Here is an 18,456-nt window from a genome sequence, read left to right as displayed (position 1 = left end):
CACGGGAAGGGAAGAGGACCTTTTTGTTTTCCGCTGCAAATTATCTCTCAGAATATGTGTCAGATACGTTATTGAGTTTGTGGGAAGTCTATATTGCCAAGTATGCTAGTTTATGTAAGTCAAATATTGCAATAGTTGTACAAAATTTATTAATGTTGCAAGTTTTATCATTTTGTCATGTTTAATATTTGAAACACCGTAAGAAATTCATCAAATTTCGTACACTTTGGGGATTTACAACAAATTGGCAGTTTTCCTGGCCTTAAGAATATTTTCAATAACATGCTTCCAAATTTATTATTTTTTCTTAAGTTTTGTCTTAGGAACAATTTTAAGAAAAAAAAAGAACTTTCATTTTTGGGGAATATAAAATATTCTTAACTTTTTTTCTTAAGTTAGAATATAAGAAGAAATGGCAGTTAAGAAGAATTTTATTCTTAAGAATGTTTTGTGAATCCAACCCCTGATTACCGCCCTCCCAGACCGGAAGTCATTTTCTTAGTTTTGCTAAGGCCGTGGCTTAATCCATTGTTTTCATAATGTTCTACGTATCTTCATGTTGTACATATATGATCTACATATCTTCCAGATTATTTATACAACTAAAGAATAATAAAATATATATTGCACCTTTAAGCATCCACACAAAAAAGCAGAGGAGGAGATTCACCCGGAAAGAGTTTTGATTGAGGCGGTTTAGAACCGGAAGTGGCGCCATCACTTACGTTCAGTCAGCGTGTTTGTAGATCTGCTACTTGCTTTATCTGTTCGTGCTGTAACAGAGGACAAAACAAAATGTAAGTTTATCTGTGTCTTTCCCACAGTCCGTGCAGCAAGTATCATTCTGAGAATTAGTTTTAATTAAAGCGGTGGCTAACACATAAAGGCTACAGTAGCTGTGTAGGTTGTGTTTAGCAACACCGCTAGCTATGTGTTGTTAAATTATTAGTAATGCTAATTAGGTCATTTTAGTTACTAATTGGTTGATGCGTAGTCTTTATAGTTTACTGTTGAATCGCTAATTATTTGTTGGGTAATAATTAATTCCCTCCTGCAAGCTGAAACAACATCTCAATTATCAATAAGTAGCCTCTTTCTCTCATGATGGATGGAGGGAGGGAGGGAGGGAGAGAGAGAGAGAGAGAGAGAGAGAGAGATAGAGATAGATTAGAGATAGATAGATAGATAGATAGATAGATAGCTGATCACTAAACAAGTATTCAGTCTCATGGGTATCTTCGCTGGACTTTTCCTGTAATACCATTTTGAAAAGGCAAAACATATCGTTTACCCTCTGTCAGTATTTGAACTTGGAAATAAAGGTACATGATATTAGGCAAAAAGAAGTGTTTTACCAGTTTTCACCTGTTTGATTCCTGCCTCTCTCTTTCAGTAGTTTTTAATTCAAATACCTCTGCAGAGTTGAGATTTCTTATTTGAGCACAGTAACTATTCATCTTTATTCCCATGAACCACAAGCTGCTATTGATCCTTGCTGAGCTTGTGTTTTAATTCATGTTGTGGGGATGGTGTAGGAGTCTATTGAACAAGCCGAAGTCAGAGATGACCCCTGAGGAGCTGCAGAAGCGTGAGGAGGAGGAGTTTAACACCGGGCCGCTGTCCGTCCTCACGCAGTCCGTCAAGAACAACACGCAGGTGCTTATCAACTGCCGCAACAACAAGAAGCTGCTGGGGCGAGTCAAAGCCTTTGACAGGTAATGAGGGCATTCGTAATCTTACACTACTGAATACAACACCCTGATTTCACACTGACTCCACTGCCAGTGTGGAGAGTGTGTTCCTGTAGGGTGGGTGTTATCATGTTTGTTTGTTTGTTTGTTTGTTTATTTATTTATTACAAATATTTTAGGTGTGATTTACACGACCAACATATATGATGGAAATAACCTTCTACCTACCTTACGATCTCATTAGCATATGATGGGTGACCACTAATTTTCTATGTACGTGTGCGACACAAGAGTCGTGATTTCAGCAGCTACAGCAAGCGACAAAGCGATTGCGTGACAAGCGACTTAATAGTTGAGCTTTCCTCAATTAGGTATGACGCGGTAAAACAACAAAACCAAACGCCTGGCTTGAATGATTCCTCGGACCAATCCGATGGCGCGTGTGGTCTGATGTTTTTAAAGTTATGCGAGTTCTCACCCGCAGTTAGTTCCCATTTACTGTTTAATGATCAAAAACCAAGAAAAACTTAAGTGGTTTCAACTTATCCTGCCATGTACCTCTCAGTAGGTGTGTAAAGAGGCATTATGAAGAAAAATAAAGCTTGTAAGGAAGTAGCAGAGATGGTTGATGCCTCTGGTGAGTTTGTCTATAGATAGTTTGCCTTGCCAAATTGCAGATGAATCTAGTACAAGGCCTAGCACCCAACAAATCAAACAACCAGGTATCATGAAGATTAGTTTAATTTAATACATAGTTTTCCACAAGAGACAAACTTCAAGTGGCATGAGGGGCTTATCACATGCTAGTGTGAAGGGTCCTCACTCTCTCCTCTGCTCTTTTACCCCAGACCTCTCAGCTCTTTCTAACCCACCTGCTAGTTGGACTCCTGCAGCTGACTATTAAAAATGAGGCATGTTCATAACAGCTCAGGTTGCTTTAAACCTAATTATTGCCTTAACAGTGGATATGGACATTCTTGGGCATGTAGCTATTTTTCATAGGTGTAGCATGATTTATGAAGGACAACACTCTATTTGTGTACACTCTAATCTTCCCCATGTTGATGAATGACTAGGGGCATTTGATCTGTGTCCTTTTACTTGTAACTCAGAGAAATTCATGGGCAACCACTTTAAAGAAAAGCCTACTTGAGTGTTCCAACCGAAACTCAAGATTCTGGGTGATGAACAAGTTTGAGACGTATTTGTGATAAACCGTCTCCGCTTTATGCCACCCAGGTGGTTGATGTATCTGACTGTCATAGAGTTGTCCAAATAGGCCAGTGCATCAGAACAGATCAGAGGTATTTGAGTGCTAGATGGATCATCTTCAGTTCCAGCTGGTTGAGCCACATGCCTTCTATGCCACACTGGCATCTGTGGTGATCATCTCTCTCCAGTTGTGCACCAAGAGGACCCTTTTGTGAGAAGAGCTTTATATCTGCACTGAGCTGAAGCCGGTGCCTCTCTCACTAAGACTCGGGTAATGCTGAGGTATTTGGGGGCTATGCACAGACTAACAACCCACTTCCGATTCCTCTTGCTTCCAGTAGACCCAAAGGAGTTACTGTATAGCTACAGGCAGTCATCCTAGCATCTTCAACAGGATATGTTCTACGCATAGCAACTTGCCAGAATTAAATTTTTTGGGTGCAGCATTTGCCACGTGTTTGGGTGACCCGAATCTACCTACACACCAATGAATTGTGTGGCCTGTTTTTGTTTGGGGGAGCCGTTCACCTGTAGACCATGCATTGTAACGGGTGTATCTGTCAATTTTGGCTCCTACCACAGAATGGTTGAGAGAATTTTCTATACTTTCCTATCTGTAGATATATCGTGCAACACATTGGGATTGATTATATAGCTTTAAAAGGGTAAAGATTGAAATGAATGGATAAATACTTTATCAATTATAATTGCCAATTATTGAAAAGGACTGACTGGTCTGTTAAAAAAAAATTGTTGTGTAAATAGACTAGCAAGGTGATCTGTCTGTAAATCTGATACTATAAATAGTACACTCCCATGTTTATTTGTAACGAGTAAAAATAAAAATGTGTGCCCATGAGTTCTGAGTTACCTAGGTTCCTGGGCTTGATGCACATCTCTATCCTACAGCTTGCATAAAGAACAGATTTACTGTCCCTGTCTGTTTATTCATTATGCAATCTATCCATCCAACACTCTGTCCGTATTTTCTATCTGAGTGTACGTCAATCTTTCTATAAATTTGTCTGTCGACATTTTTGGGCCTATGTGCAGTGCAGTTGTTCTTCCCATATTGATCATTTGCTTCTGTGGGGTTTTTTTTGTTGTTTTTTTTGTATTGAACTGTGTCTGAGCCAGTCTGTGTGGTGATGGAAGAGGATGTTGTATTTCTTGTCCAGTCTCACTCTGTGTGTTTGTGTGCATGTAGACACTGTAACATGGTCCTGGAGAACGTAAAGGAAATGTGGACTGAGGTACCCAAGAGCGGGAAAGGAAAGAAGAAGTCCAAACCAGTGAATAAAGACCGTTACATCTCCAAGATGTTTCTGAGAGGAGACTCGGTCATCGTGGTGCTGAGGAATCCTCTGATCGCCGGCAAATAAATCATACACGTACACACACACGTACACACACACGTATACACACACACACACACACTCTGGTGGCTTGCTCTCAGTGAGAGACTTGGTGTGGAACAGTAATACCGATTGTGTCATTTTGACTGGTTTGTATTCTGAATAAATGTTTTGTATTTACAGTCACTTCCTGTTTCTTTTGTTTCTCTTTTCAAAGTCTGTTCTTACCACATGTAAGTCACCACCTCTCGGTTACTTTCCTCTGTCCGTACCACTATTTGCTTGTCCTTTTCCTTTTGGAAAACGCATCATCACAACGTGCATTAAGCCAAAGCCCTCTTTGATTCATGTGCATATATCATGAGTAAAGCTAAAAGGTCTCCTTTGCCAACAAACACCACTGTGAAAGACCGTGCAAAACGATTTCCTGCAATAGCAATTTCACCAATTCAAGTAGTTTTCTGCCCAAAAAACCACTAATTTTGAAAAAAGCTGCAGTGAAATTAAGCATTTTTGGCCGCAACAAGCACAAAAAAACCCGCTGTGAAATCCTGTACGGCCTAGGAATTAAAAAAAGTGGAACATCGATCAATCGGAACAAGTAGGTGTCTCGACTTGCCTGTCAGTGTATTGGTCTCTCTGATTTATGGTACCAAGATGAAGCTGTAAATGAGATCTCATTATAAACAGGTGAGAATCTGATGTGAAGTGATATTTTCTGCTGAACGATTTAACCATTTATGTTGGTGCCACAGAGCACCAACGCATGTGGCAGAAGTTTTGCAGTGAAATTTTGTACGGTTCAGTCCACAATTCATTAGAGAACTAAAATAGTTTTATGATATAACTCTAAAGCAGTGGTGAACCTTTTGAATGACCATAATCTAAGACAATTCATCTGTGGATTGCTTTTATTTAGTTTTGTTAGAAAAAAAAGTGGAAAATTTAAATCGTGTATGATTTTTGTCCCCCTGTCCGAGTGCAGAGTTAGGAATGACCTCCATAAAACTGTATTTGTGTCTGTGTTTGAGAGAGTGAGAGTTGATTAGAGATGAAGTGTGATTTAGATCATGACTGATCATGTGATCTGTAACGAGACACCTTAGATGACCGTGCCACTACATATATAAATTCGAAAGTGTGTGAGCTGAATAAGAAATACAATGTGAAATATTCACCTTGTCTCGTGTGAACTCTCAGTAATATGTTGAGTAATACAGTACCACCAGAAAGTACTCAATCCCAACCACCTATTTCTCTTTCTGCTGTATTGCAACATAATTAAGCATACCAGAAGTCTCTACAGAAATAAAAGTAAATAAGGAATTTAGATGTTCTCAGAATTATTTAAAAATACTTGGTGCATTGTCCTTATGCAGCAGTTACAGAATTGAGTTGTGTCAGGTGTGTGTCTATGAACTTTGCACATTTTGATTTTGGCATTTCCTCCCAATACTCAATGCAAATGATCTCCAACTCTGCCAAAATTAAATGGAGAATGTTGGTGGACAGCAATTTTCAGGTCATGCCACAGATTTTCAATTGGAAAAAAATGGGCTTTGACTCTGCCATTCCAATTTACAAACCTTTTTTTCAAGCCATTCCTTTGTAGTTTTTGCTCTGTGCTTTGGCTCATTGTTCTGTTGGGACATATCTACAGCTTCTCCTTAATAATTTGCTTATACAGGTTTTTGGTCTATCCATGTTGCCTCTGATGGCAACAAGCTTTCCAGTCCAATGCTACCACCACCATGCTTGATCACAGGAATGGTGTTACCTGGGTATTGGGCTGTATTTGGTTTGCAATAAACATAATGCTTTGGCTTTACACCAAATGGCTCAACTTCTCATCAGACCATAAAATCTTTTTTTCACAAGCTCTCAGAAATTCTAACATGGCCTTTCTCAGAAAGACTTTCTTCTGGCCACTCTGCCATAGAGGCCAGATCTGTGAAGTGCTGATGATATTGTTGAAGTCTGCACAGGTTCTCCTATTTCAGTCAGTGAATTCTGTAGCCCCTACAGTGTTGTAGCTGGACTCTTGGACACTTATCTGGTAATTGCCCTTCTTGCTTGAGCACTCAGTTTGGCCTTATCTTGGTAGTATCCAAGTTGTGCTATTATTATTTTTTATTTTTTTTTAATTTTTACACTTTGTTATAATGGATTTCACAGTGTTCTTAAGATGGTTCAAATCTTTTCCAATGTTTTAATAACCACCTCCATCTCCAACAACTTCTGTGGGCATTGTATGTTAGAATCATACAATTAATTTGTATTAATACAATTAACAAGTAATTTGAACTTGAATAATAGCATTTTATCTAACCCCTCCCCCCAAAAGTAACACATTTATTGGAATGGAACTACTACTTCTAATAATTATTATTATTATAATTTCCTTTTGACTGAATCTGTGGTTACACACATAAAGGACAAACAAAGAATGTGCAGGATCTGGAGGATTTTTCTGAAGAGCAGTGGGCAGTTTAACTGCTCAGGGCAAACAAGGGATTCATGAACAACCATCACAAAACATAAAAACAGTCGTTGATCATCCAGGTAACGACTCACAGTATTATGAATTAAGGGTATGTACATTTTTGAATGGGGTCATTTTTATAAATTCAGCTATTATCTTGTCTTTTGGACTATATGTAAACATCTGTTATGTGAACTAGCTTATTCAGGACAGTACTAAATAAAAAATTATGATCCCTCTTATTTTGTAATTCAATTCAATTTTATTTGTATAGCGCTTTTTACAATAGACATTGTCTCAAAGCAGCTTTACAGAAATATCAACACGGTATACAGATATTAAAGGTGCGAATTTATCCCAACTGAGCAAGCCACTGAGTGGCGACGGTGGCAAGGAAAAACTCCCTAAGATGTTTTAAGAGGAAGAAGCCTTGAGAGGAACCCGACTCAGAAGGGAACCCATCCTCATCTGGGTAACAACAGTTAGTGTGAAACAGTTAATTATGGATTTATATGAAGTCTGTATGTAACAGTATTAAGATTTAGCAGATTCTGCAAGGGGTATGCAAACTTTTGGGCACAACTGTATAACCAAAAAGAATTTCTAAAAGCTCCAAAAAGTAAAAATTGACAGACTTTGATTACTTTCTCTGAGTTAGCAACATTTGGGTGCATTAGGTAAGATTAAACTTTTTTTTTCTTCCTTCAGGATTAGGCCTTTAATGGTTAGGTGGGTTCGACATTTGAATGATTCCCATGTTCAACCATGTTCAGGAAGCTCCTCCTCCCCAGGATCTTTGGCGGCTGGTATAAAGTCTGTAAATTTCCTAACACAGGTGCACCCAAACACAAACATGCCTTTCCAAACCGCAAGTCAGATTTCCAAACGGGTTTTCTTAGCGACTTAATAAACTTCTGCTAGCAGATTCTGCAATGGGTATGCAGACTTTCGGGCACAAGTGTAGTACTTATATTGGCACTTCATTAAAAAAAATTGTGTTGTCTGTGTGTTTTTCTTACTATATTACCTCACAACAGAGTTTTAAGACTGACGGTATTCTTAGTCTGTGATCTAGTGAACCAGTATCAGGATGCATTTATTGATCGAGACTTCTGTAAGTCGCGCTAGATAAAGGTGTCTGCCAAATACCGTAAATGTAACTATAAATATAATATACATATATAAATGGCGCACAAATACAATAAAAAATGGAAGCAAGCAAAACCCTCATTTAAACTAAACATTACTGCATTAGATCACTTGAACTCTCCAGTAAAAAAAAAAAAACAATAAGCAGGGGATTGCTTTTTATGGATTAAATGCTGACTTAATGTCAGAAGTCAGTGTAATTGTGGCAGTAGCACAACACACAAAATCATGCAGGTGGGGACCTAGAGCTACAGCTGATATTCACATCAAACATGAGAATGGGGAAAATGTGATCCCAGTGATCCCAGTTTATAAATCTCTATGTCCATGAACCCACCAGATCAGCAAATTTTCCTATGAGTAGGATTATTTAAAAATGCCTGACTAAACAAATCTTTTTAACCTAGATTTAAAGGTTTCTGATTCTAGTAAGGACTCTGGTAGCTGTGTCTTGGAATAAGCTTATTTATTCAGTTGCTGGAACATCCAGACAGCAAAGCACTACAATAGTACAACCTAGTGGTAATAAAAGTGTGAACTCATTTTTCTGTATCATGTAACGTCACAATATTATGTACATGAGCATCAAATGACAAATTGTAGTCAGTAAACACAAGTCTTTCACTGCTACACATAACTGAACTGAAAAATTAGAATCAGATAAATAAACAGAAAGCTTTCTTCTAGCTGCCTGTGGCCCTAGCAGAGGTACTTTTACTTGTCAGAATTAAGTAGGGGGGAAGTTACTCAGCATTCTTTACATGTTCCTCAACTTTATTAAAGCTGGTATCTATCATCTGCTTTAATTGAAACATACAGCTGTGTCACCCGTATCTGCATACAATCTCCCCTTCACACAAATACAGTGATGTTGTTCTTAACCCCATATAAACTCTTAACAGCCTTTTCTCTTAATGAGCCAAGCACAATCTCTGATCTTATCTCTAAATCTTTTCTCTCCCTTCCCTACTGAAAAATCTTGCTTGGCCTGACAAGCTACCAGCTGCCAAAACACAGCTTGAACGTTGGGAGAAATTAAACTGGGTAGTGCTCTAGTGGTGTGTCAAGTGGCACCGAGTTAGGATTTAGTAGTCAGTCGAACAGCACTCTGTTAGGTTTGGTGGCTTGTCGAGTGGCACTGAGCTGAGTTCAGTGGCATGTTAATTGGCGCCGAGTTGGTTTTAGTGGCGGTTTGAGTGGTGCTGAGTTGGGTTTAGTGGTGTGTTGAGCAGTACTGAGTTGCATTTAGGTGCATGTTGAGTGGGGCTGAGTTGGGTTTAGTGGTGCGTTGAGTGGTACTGGGTTGGTTTTAGTGGTGTGGTGAGTCGGGCTGAGTTGGGTTTAGTGGTGTGTTGAGTGGGGTTGAGTTGGGTTTATTGTGTGTTGATTAGTACTGAGTTGAGTTTAGTGGCAAGTGTCACCAGTCACCTTCAATGCAAGGACTTATTCCTTACAGCTAGATTTTTAATCATGTTATAAAAATGATTGAGAATAGTGAAACAGTGCTATTAGCTTTAAACAATTCATCATCTTTTTTAAATATTTGTTCTTCGTTTTTCTATTTCAGAAATGGAAAATCAATGAACATAGCAATACAAACCCTTAGCATTACTTAACTTACCATTTTGTATGTTAGTTTCAGAGCAGCTGTTAGGGTAATTAATCCTGATTTCCTGCAAGCTTTGCATATGAAATGGAAACAGTCATTTTTCATGATTCTTATCAGTCTAACTCCCAAATCCTCCTTTCTAGCAGCGACCTGAAAACTTCTGTGCTAAAAAGCTTCATATATGGGGTTATTGCTTCATCTGCTGGCCTAAAACACACATTGAACCTGAAACTAAAACCAAGCAAATAAAACATTTATTTTGTTTATTACAACAGTTTATGAAATGTGAAGGTCAACAGCAGAGGTGGGCAAACTTCTTAGACCAAGGGCCACACTGATTACAGTAAAGTAATCCAGGTGCCATTAGATTTTTCTGATTTATAAATTTGGGACTGTAGGGTAGTGTAAGGCTTAATATGACAACTGACAGCTGACCATTGTCTGAATATAAAGGGATTTTTTATTTTTTATTTTTTTTTAAAAGGTAAGTATGTTGGATTTTTAACGATTGTAAGACAGTGGTGGTTCTGAATAATTACAGAAGTATTATAACTGTAATAATAACAGCAACAATATTATAAATAACAAAATAGCAGAAATAAGAATATCGCAAGATTTATAAATCAGAATAACAACATGAACACATTTAATTATATACATGGAGTTAGACTTTATAAAAGATGAACACTGAAGTGTTAAAGATGTAATTAAACAAAGGGGAGTCACACATGCCTGCACCATTCATTCACTAGACTTTTTTTTTTTTAACGTTATTGTAAACAATAATGCTGGTCACCTCTTTTTGCAAGAGCAGTAAAGTCTGGTGTCATTTTTGATGTTGAAATTCGCAGCACAGTGGACAGGTGCTGATCAGTTAACTGTGATCGATAACTGTATTTCAAGTCAAGTGTCAAGTGGGTTTTATTGTTATTCCTCTGTATTGCTTGTATACATTGATCAAAATGTTGTTTCTCAAGTAATAAAACATATGGTGCAAAAAAGAATACAATAGTATTATGTGGAGATGGGCGGGGTGGGTGTCTGTGGGGGCGGGGCGTGTGTCTGGGAAGGCGGGGCGTTTTTCCTCAGGGCGAGACGGAGGAGGGAGGAGGGAGACGGGACAGGGCGGGAATAATGGCTTACTGTAGCTCTGACTAGCTTTAACCGTTAATGACAGAGCGAGTTTGTGGAGATTTGGAGATTCAGAGGTCAGCGACTGGAGAGAGACTGCTACAGGAGGGGAATGGAGGTGTAGAGGGGAGTCTGAGGAACATTTATGCCCTTCAGTTGTGTACAGTACTATTTAGGGCGCCGAAAGAGGGAGAGATAGAGGGAGAGATAAGGGGGTGAGTGGCAAATCCTGATTGGAGTTGACAGGCTCCACTCTTCCAGCCCCTTTTTCTCCCAAACCAGGAAACTGAGTGTGTGCTTCGAGACGAGGAACCCGTTCAACCCTTCGGAGGCAGGATAGATGAGGAAGTTCTCCTTATTATCGACACTGTTTTGTTGACTTTTCTCGGTTTGGGACTCGGAGCAGCGCGGAGCAACTGAATAATGAGGTAAAGCAGCTAAAGCTGAGTTGTATTATTGCTTATGTTATTCTTATCCCTACACTCACAGCGGAGTCTCAGCTTCTGCACAAACACACCTCAACACACACTTTCACACAAGTGTATCGCACAGTTTACCGTGTTGGTAGCGTGTAAGTGGAAATAAATGTGTGTGTGGACGGATATTCAGCAGTGAAAGCCTGAAAGCGGTGGATTTGACGGTTACAGAGTGGCCACGTCCCAAACCACTCTGTACAGTGTATACAGTGTGTACAGTTAACCGAGGCGCTTACGGTTTGTGTTCGCGTACTGGTTAGTACAGTCATACCGAGTTTTTGATTGTTTGTTTGCAGTTCAGTGTGAATGTGTGTCTGTGGAAAACGTGCTGTTTGTCTGACGGTTTTACTGAACTTTCTCGCTCATGGAGACTAAATACTGGTTTTGAAACAATGATAAAACCGGGCTTTGGTTTCGGTATTTTAACGTGACTGGTCGAGTCGTGTAAACTCTTATTCTGTTTTTTTTTGTTTTGTTTTGTCTGTTGGTTGGTTTTATATATATATTATATTATAATAATATATAATATATATTTATATATATATGTATTACACACCAACTTTTGGGAAGTGTATAATACTTATGCTTATTATTATTGTTGTTGTTGTTGTTGTTGTTGTTATTATTCGTTGTTTATATAGGCTATAAATGCAGGGAAGTTAGTTACCTGTAACTCTCTTTATCACCCTTCATGGGAGTGGCTGAAACTCGCCCTGAGGCTGCGCGAGGCGCTCATTCTGTTTGTCTGCGCATGTCCGGTGCTCGCGCTCTGCATTCCACGTCCTGTAGCAGCGCGCGCGATGTGCAGCGACAAGCTTCGCCTCGGTTCTTCCAGGTGTGTGTGTGTGTGTGTGTGTGTGTGTGTGTGTGTGTGTGTGTGTGTGTGTGTGTGTGTGTGTATATAAAGTCTGCCGGAGTTCAAGCCTACCCACAGCTGTGCTGCACATCATAATATACATTCTCCTGCCACTTTTCCCCGCAGAACTTCCGTTTACCTCATGTTGTTGTTTTTGTTTTTCACCCCATTCTGTGTAAAACTCTAGAGTCGGTTGTGCATGGCAATCCCAAGAGATTAGCAGTTTTTGAAATACTCAAACCAGCCCATCTGGCACAAGCATGCCATGGTCAAAGTGGTCACCTTTCTGATATTTGATGTGAACGTTAACTGCAGCTCTTAAGGTGTATCTACATGATTTTATGCTGTACAGGTGTTCCTAATAAAGTGGTGTATGTTAAGGGTGTAGCACAGTACCTGGGTCTGTTCAGTGCTCTAGATATTCACATCTATATCCGTATGGGGATTTATACCCAGAGTGGTCGTGGCCCAAACTTTTATTTGTTTATTTTATTAAATATGAATATTACCAATGTGCCCCCAGAAACACTGGAAAATACTTGGGGGGGACCCCAATGGTAGAAATGCCAGCAATGTCAGCATGTCCTGACTAAACACTGTGTACCAGGCAATGTGGTCCTTGTTTGTCCTGCAAACTTCATCTCTTCTGAGATATTCCTCGTGCCCGCATGAAAACAAAAACCTCCTGCATGTGTGACTGAACTGCATGCCCTGTGAACCTTTTTGGTGAGCTTTCTAACAAAATGAATCATGTTTCTTGTCTTGTAGCCTATTTGTACCCTTTTAGAGCACATTGTTTGTTCAACCGAATAATATATTTATATTCCTTTACATCCCGTTTATCTATCTATCACACAGTCATGTGAAAAAATAAGTACCCCCAGTGGAAATGGTTGGTTTTTAAATCCCTTGCCAGATAGGCATCCACAACCTTTTTTTCTGAAGGCCTTACAGAACTCTTTAGATCTTGGCATGACGACACCACACACTTCAATAACAAAGGGAACACCAGACACTAGATATGAGAGAGGTATAAATAAGACTGGTTCCACCTGCACTCCCTAAGTAGGTTCTAATCACTGGCACATAATCCTGAATTCTAATTTTATGGATTTGAAGGTTGATAAATAAACTTCTTCCATGTGACTGATCTGTTAATTTAAATTGCAAAAATTACTACAAAATGTCACCATAAAATTGTCATTTGACAGAATATATCACCTTTATTAATAGGCACTGTTTCAAAAAAAGTATATAAGTATAAGGAAATAAGTATTGAACGCATCAACATTTTTTTTCAGTAAATATATTTCCAATGAGGCTATTCACATGAAATTTTCACCAGACATCAGTATTAACTCAAGAAATCTGGAAATATAAAGAATTCACAACATTAAAGTCCATAAATAAAGTTATGTGTAATATTATATGTGCAAATTAATATCAGCTGGGTTAGTAAATTGATGGTCTATAAAAAGGCTTCTCTTTACCAAGGTGTCACACAAGAAACATCTCATGATGGGTAAAAGCAAAGAGCTCTCCCAAAACCTTCACAATCGTATTGTTGCAAAACATATTGATGGAATCGGATACAGACGTATTTCAAAACTTCTGACTCTTCCAGTAAGCACCCTTAGGTCCATTATCTGCAAGTGGAATCAACATCACTCCGTCATCAACTGGCCATGCATAGGAGCTCCTCACAGGATTTTTTACCAGGGAGTCAGAAGAATAGTCAGAGTAGCCCAAGAGCCAAGGGCCACTCGGAAAGAGTTCCAGAAACACTTGGAGGAAGCAGGTGCCATCGCCACAGAGAAAACAATAGGCAATGCACTCCACTGCTCATGCTCACCCCGCAAGACCCCATTACTAAAGAAAAGGCATGTCGAAGCTCGTTTAAAGTTTGCTACAACTCATTTGGACAAGCCTCTGAAATACTGGGAGAGTGTAGTCTGGTCAGACGAGAGCAAAATTGAACTTTTTGGCTGTCAAACTACACACCATGTTTGGAGAAGAAATGGCACTGCACATCACCCTAAAAACACTATACCAACAGTGAAGTTTGGAGGTGGAAGCATCATGGTGTGGAGCTGTTTTTCATTGATGATCTAAAGCATAAAGCAAAGGAAACTCTCAGTTGGTTTCAGAGAAAAAAAAATCAAGGTGTTAGAATGGCCGAGTCAATCACCTGACTTGAATCCAATTGAACAAGATTTAAAGACAATATGTTTAGAAGAATGGGCCAAAATCACACCTGAATACCACAGCCGATTAATTTCTTCACACAGGAAGCATCTTGAAGCCGTAATTACAAACAAAGGCTTCTCCACTAAGTATTAAATAAATTTCAGTTAGCGTGTTCAATACTTTTTTCCTGTGTCATTCCACTTTATTACACAGAACTTCATTTATGGACTTTAATGTTTGGATTTCTTTATACGTGTGGATTTCTGGAATTAATACCAAAGTCTGGTGAAAATTTTATGTGAATAACATAATTGGAAATATATTTACTGAGAAAAATGTTGATGTGTTCAATACTTATTTATTTAAGGGCAGGCAGACAAATCCAAATCGTAATACAAAAAACTTAGTCAAGACAGGCAAAGGGAATCAGAGTCGCGGTCACAGAAAACAGGGTCAAAACACAAAACAAGAAACATGAACTAGTACTATGGACTGGGAGCAGAAAAACCAGCGGGGACTAAATGAACTAACCTATAGTTTAAACTAACTAAATCTATCAAAGAACATAACATTAACAACGTATCTAACTACACTATATCTACTATAATACTCCGCGAGGTGTACAGGGACGCGAGCGGTATATATCCCCAGTATAATCAGCCGTATAGAACCATTTTCTGCACTATTGTCGATGCACGTTTTGTTGTAGGCTACAGAGTGTTACATTCTTTCAGCAGTCAGTTATAGGCCTAACATCGGACATTCAAGGTGGGCTCAAAGATGACCACATCAAAATAATTTTTATTTTACTAATTTATTTATTTAAAGTTATATTGTGCCTTGTTGGTAGCGTATGCCTGCTGGGATAAAAAATGTTCAGTGTTAAATAAATATTTTGAAATTGTACTTTTTGTAATTGATTTTTTTCTTTGAAAAGCAAGACAAAATAGTAAAAAGCACATTTTGACTATTTAATTTATGCAATGGTGAAAAAATGGCAAAATAAATGGAAAAAACGCGAAAAAAACGTGTTCGGTTTCGGCCTTCGGCTTTCGGCCAAGTTTTTCATTATATTCGGCTTCAGCCAAGAATTTTCATTTCGGTGCATCTCTACTTATTTCCCCCACTGTATATCAAAAAAGCCAACGATTACCATGGGTGTACTTATTTTTTTTCACATGACCATACATACATACATGTATACATACATACATGTAGTGCACACACATTATATGGCCAATGGTTTGTGTTCACTTGACCTTAAGTGCATTTTGAACATCCTATTCCAGATGTAGTCCCGTCTTTGCTGTTCTAATAACCGGGAAGGCTTTCCACTAGATTTTGGATTGTCACTGTGCTGCTTATTCAATAAGAAGAGCATGTCAGGCACTGCTGTTGGGTGAGGAGGCCTGAGGTTCAGTCAGTGTTCCAGGTCATTCCAAAGGTTTTTCACGGTGGATGAGGTCAGGGCTCTGTGCAGGCAGAGTCAAACCATGTCTTCATGGAGCTCGCTTTGTGCACATGGTGATTTTCATGCTGGAACAAATTTTGGCCTCTTAGTTCCAGTGAAGAGAAATTGTAATACTACAGCATACAAAGGCATTCTATACAATTGTGTGCTCCCAACTTTGTGGCAACAATTTGGGGAAGAACAACATATGAGTGTGACAGACAGCTGTCCACAAACCTTTGGCAACATGCTGTATATAGCACCATGTTAATGAACACAATTAAATAGTGAGCACGACTCTATGTTCCACTGGCTGGTTGTGATGATGGAAACACAAACTTGCTTAGCTACTCACAATTTCAGTGACTTTCTGCTGGTCTGTGACTCATAAGTGCCCTGTGTGTGTGTGAGTGAGTGTCTCTAGTAAAGAAGGAAGTGTTGACAATTTTATTTTTATTTATTTATTTATTTTTATTTTTTTTAAAAATTTGATCTGAGGAATTAAAATAACATGCCTGATCTTAGTAAACGCCGTCTCACAGCCGAGGTTGTTGAACTTTGTCTTGGCTGTCCTCTAAATTGTTCAATTCAATTCTTTGTCCTTATTTATCAAGACATACTTTGCATTGTGCTTGTTTTAAATCAAATCTGGACAAGATTCCGGTTCATTTACAGTGATCATGTACAGAGTTCACAAATGACCGTCACTACAATGCATAAAGTCATAAGTAGATTATTTACATTAAATTAAATTAATTGAAGGTCAAATCTAGTCCTAGACTACATGTTTACAAGGTAAAATCAACATGTATGCAATAAGTGGGTAATGATCATCTTAATTACTGTGACATCAGCAATACAATAAAATGTGTGGAGAATTTGAATGAAGAAAATGAAGAAACTCACATTCTGTGAGCCAGGATGATGATGTATAATTATTGGTACCACTGGGAAACTAATATATATCAATTATGCATATCCCTTTTTACATCCCATGAGGCAAAGCCTCTTTAAGCCTAATGATGTATTGTTCTTAAAAAACCTCCATATTAGTATAAACAGTTTGTAACTAGCATAGTTATTGTAGGTACAAGTGCCTCAATTCACTCAATAACCTAGTCTGTCGAAATAAAATGACCTGTAACTAGATCCAGCCAAGAAAACTGTACTTTTTGCTAAAAAAAACCGTTTAAACATGCTAATTGTCCTATGTAGGGACATCTTGATAATTTGGTGACAGTTCTGCATAGCCTGTTGTGGATGACAGACTGATAAACAACAGGCTATGTTGTTTTTAGAATGTTTGAAACCAAAACATAATATTGTTTTTGTTTGTTTGTTTTTGTTGGTCATTTATATTTGGAGTTTCCTGTGGTACAGGCACATTCCTGTAGCTGCATCTTTTCGAAACTGCTGCTCATTAGTGATGTCTGATTCTTGACCGAATCATTCTTCTGAGCCGATTCTCAGGGCGTAACAGGTCGAGCCGGTTCACAAAATTGAACTTTAGTTCTGGGTTGATGACGCAAGACGCACAGCCGAAGTAGCACGCTCCGCAGCATGTACGATTCAGCACCGTTAAAAGAGAACAGTTGCGACACGCTTTGATCTCGCCTCCACGCGCTCACGTGATTCATGTAGCTCTCAATGGTTCCAAACAAATCTGTGCTGTCAACCTGTTTGAATGTGTTTTGCAGCAATTTTATGTAAGTTCTAACATAATGTGTTTTGATTACTACATTGACTACATTTACAGTAGCATTTTTTTTGTGATGAGTGATGGAGAGACTGCATTACTCAGTTTTTCTGTGTTCACTTTTGGAGGAAAGGGGGATTGCTCTCATAACATGTAAATTTCCAGTATGTATGCATTCATATTTTTTCCCCTGCTTTTATGGTCATAATTACTCAAATCCTAATGTTATCTCATGTTAAGAAATTTACATTAGCATGCACAACAAGTGGATATCAATGAGTGCAAGCAGCTGCTCAATTTTACCCGAGAAAGAGGTTTGGTCAATAGTGAAAAATAAACAAGGCAAACAACTGCATTCAGTGAAGCATTTTATTCTATAATATATCCAGGGAGAGGGTAGATAAGTTTTTCCTTGAATGGTCAGTCTTCATAGAAACTCATTCCACCATTCTACAGGGAGAGAAAGATGGCAGAAAACACCACTTTTATGCAGTTCCTGGAAAGTGATTAGCCTGAAATTAATGAGTGTAATTGAACAATTAAATGACAGCACCTATAAAAAATACTGTACCTCATTTATTAATATTATTTTATTTATTTATTTATCTATCTATTTCCTGAATGTTCAATGTTGTGGGTTGGGTGGGGTACGGGAGTGTTCTTTTGATGCCAAAAACCAATAAATATAATGTTCATGTTATAAAAAAAAAAAGTATGTGGTTGTCTGTGCAGCATTTGGATGCAAAAAAGGAAAAAAGGAAAGTATTAATGAGCCCTGGTAATTTTAATGTCCTTCAAAAATGTGCTTATCTTAAGATAATGTAAAATTAAATGTCATCCAAATATTTAAGTGATGCTGTTCCAATAAGCACACTGTAATGTTCTCTTGAGGTTGCACTCAACAAGATCTTTATGCACACCTAAATGTTTCATCAGTCTAGACAAAGTTGGGCTGTAGTTCCAGCTGCCAGTTTATTACGTACACCAAGCTAAATCTAATACAGTCTAACTTTATATTCTGTGATTAGATTTGTTGTTAAAGTTTGTATGTTAACGAATGCCAATAACTGCAATTCATTTGAGGCAAATGTGGGCCAACTGATATGTGGTTATGGTAGCTAGTGAAGTGTTGCTCGGGCTAGCTAACTCCAATTAGAATGTC

General features: G+C 38.4%; 2 protein-coding genes across 5 annotated transcripts in view; both read left to right on the top strand.

Annotated features, from left to right (window-relative positions):
- The first annotated feature begins 713 nt into the window (after window positions 1–713).
- Window positions 714–4,444, top strand: snrpd2 (small nuclear ribonucleoprotein D2 polypeptide). 2 transcript variants are annotated; one of them, NM_001200728.1, is given in 3 exon segments: window positions 714–797; window positions 1,536–1,715; window positions 4,111–4,444. In NM_001200728.1, coding segments are annotated over 3 exon segments (357 nt in total). In that variant the 5' UTR covers window positions 714–795; the 3' UTR covers window positions 4,286–4,444.
- A 6,175-nt stretch (window positions 4,445–10,619) lies between these two features.
- Window positions 10,620–18,456, top strand: part of vaspb (vasodilator stimulated phosphoprotein b) — a 44,815-nt gene continuing 36,978 nt past the window's right edge. For 2 of the 3 annotated variants that reach the window (XM_017465777.3, XM_017465778.3), the window contains exon 1: window positions 10,620–11,057. In XM_017465777.3, coding sequence (XP_017321266.1) covers window positions 11,053–11,057 — 5 coding nt within the window. In that variant the 5' untranslated portion in view covers window positions 10,620–11,052. The remainder of the gene's footprint in view (window positions 11,058–18,456) is intronic. The other variant, XM_017465776.3, reaches the window with a different exon arrangement.

Source organism: Ictalurus punctatus, chromosome 4 (genome assembly GCF_001660625.3).
Source record: "Ictalurus punctatus breed USDA103 chromosome 4, Coco_2.0, whole genome shotgun sequence".
Lineage (NCBI taxonomy): Eukaryota > Metazoa > Chordata > Actinopteri > Siluriformes > Ictaluridae > Ictalurus > Ictalurus punctatus.
This window is presented reverse-complemented; position numbering and strand designations above follow the sequence as displayed.

Excerpts from the sequence above, each read along its gene's own strand:
- snrpd2 (XM_053677750.1), top strand. The coding sequence starts at position 1,564 with ATGACCCCTGAGGAGCTGCAGAAGCGTGAGGAGGAGGAGTTTAACACC. Across the intron at positions 1,716-4,110 it reads CGAGTCAAAGCCTTTGACAG|ACACTGTAACATGGTCCTGG; the intron begins GTAATGAGGGCA and ends GTGTGCATGTAG.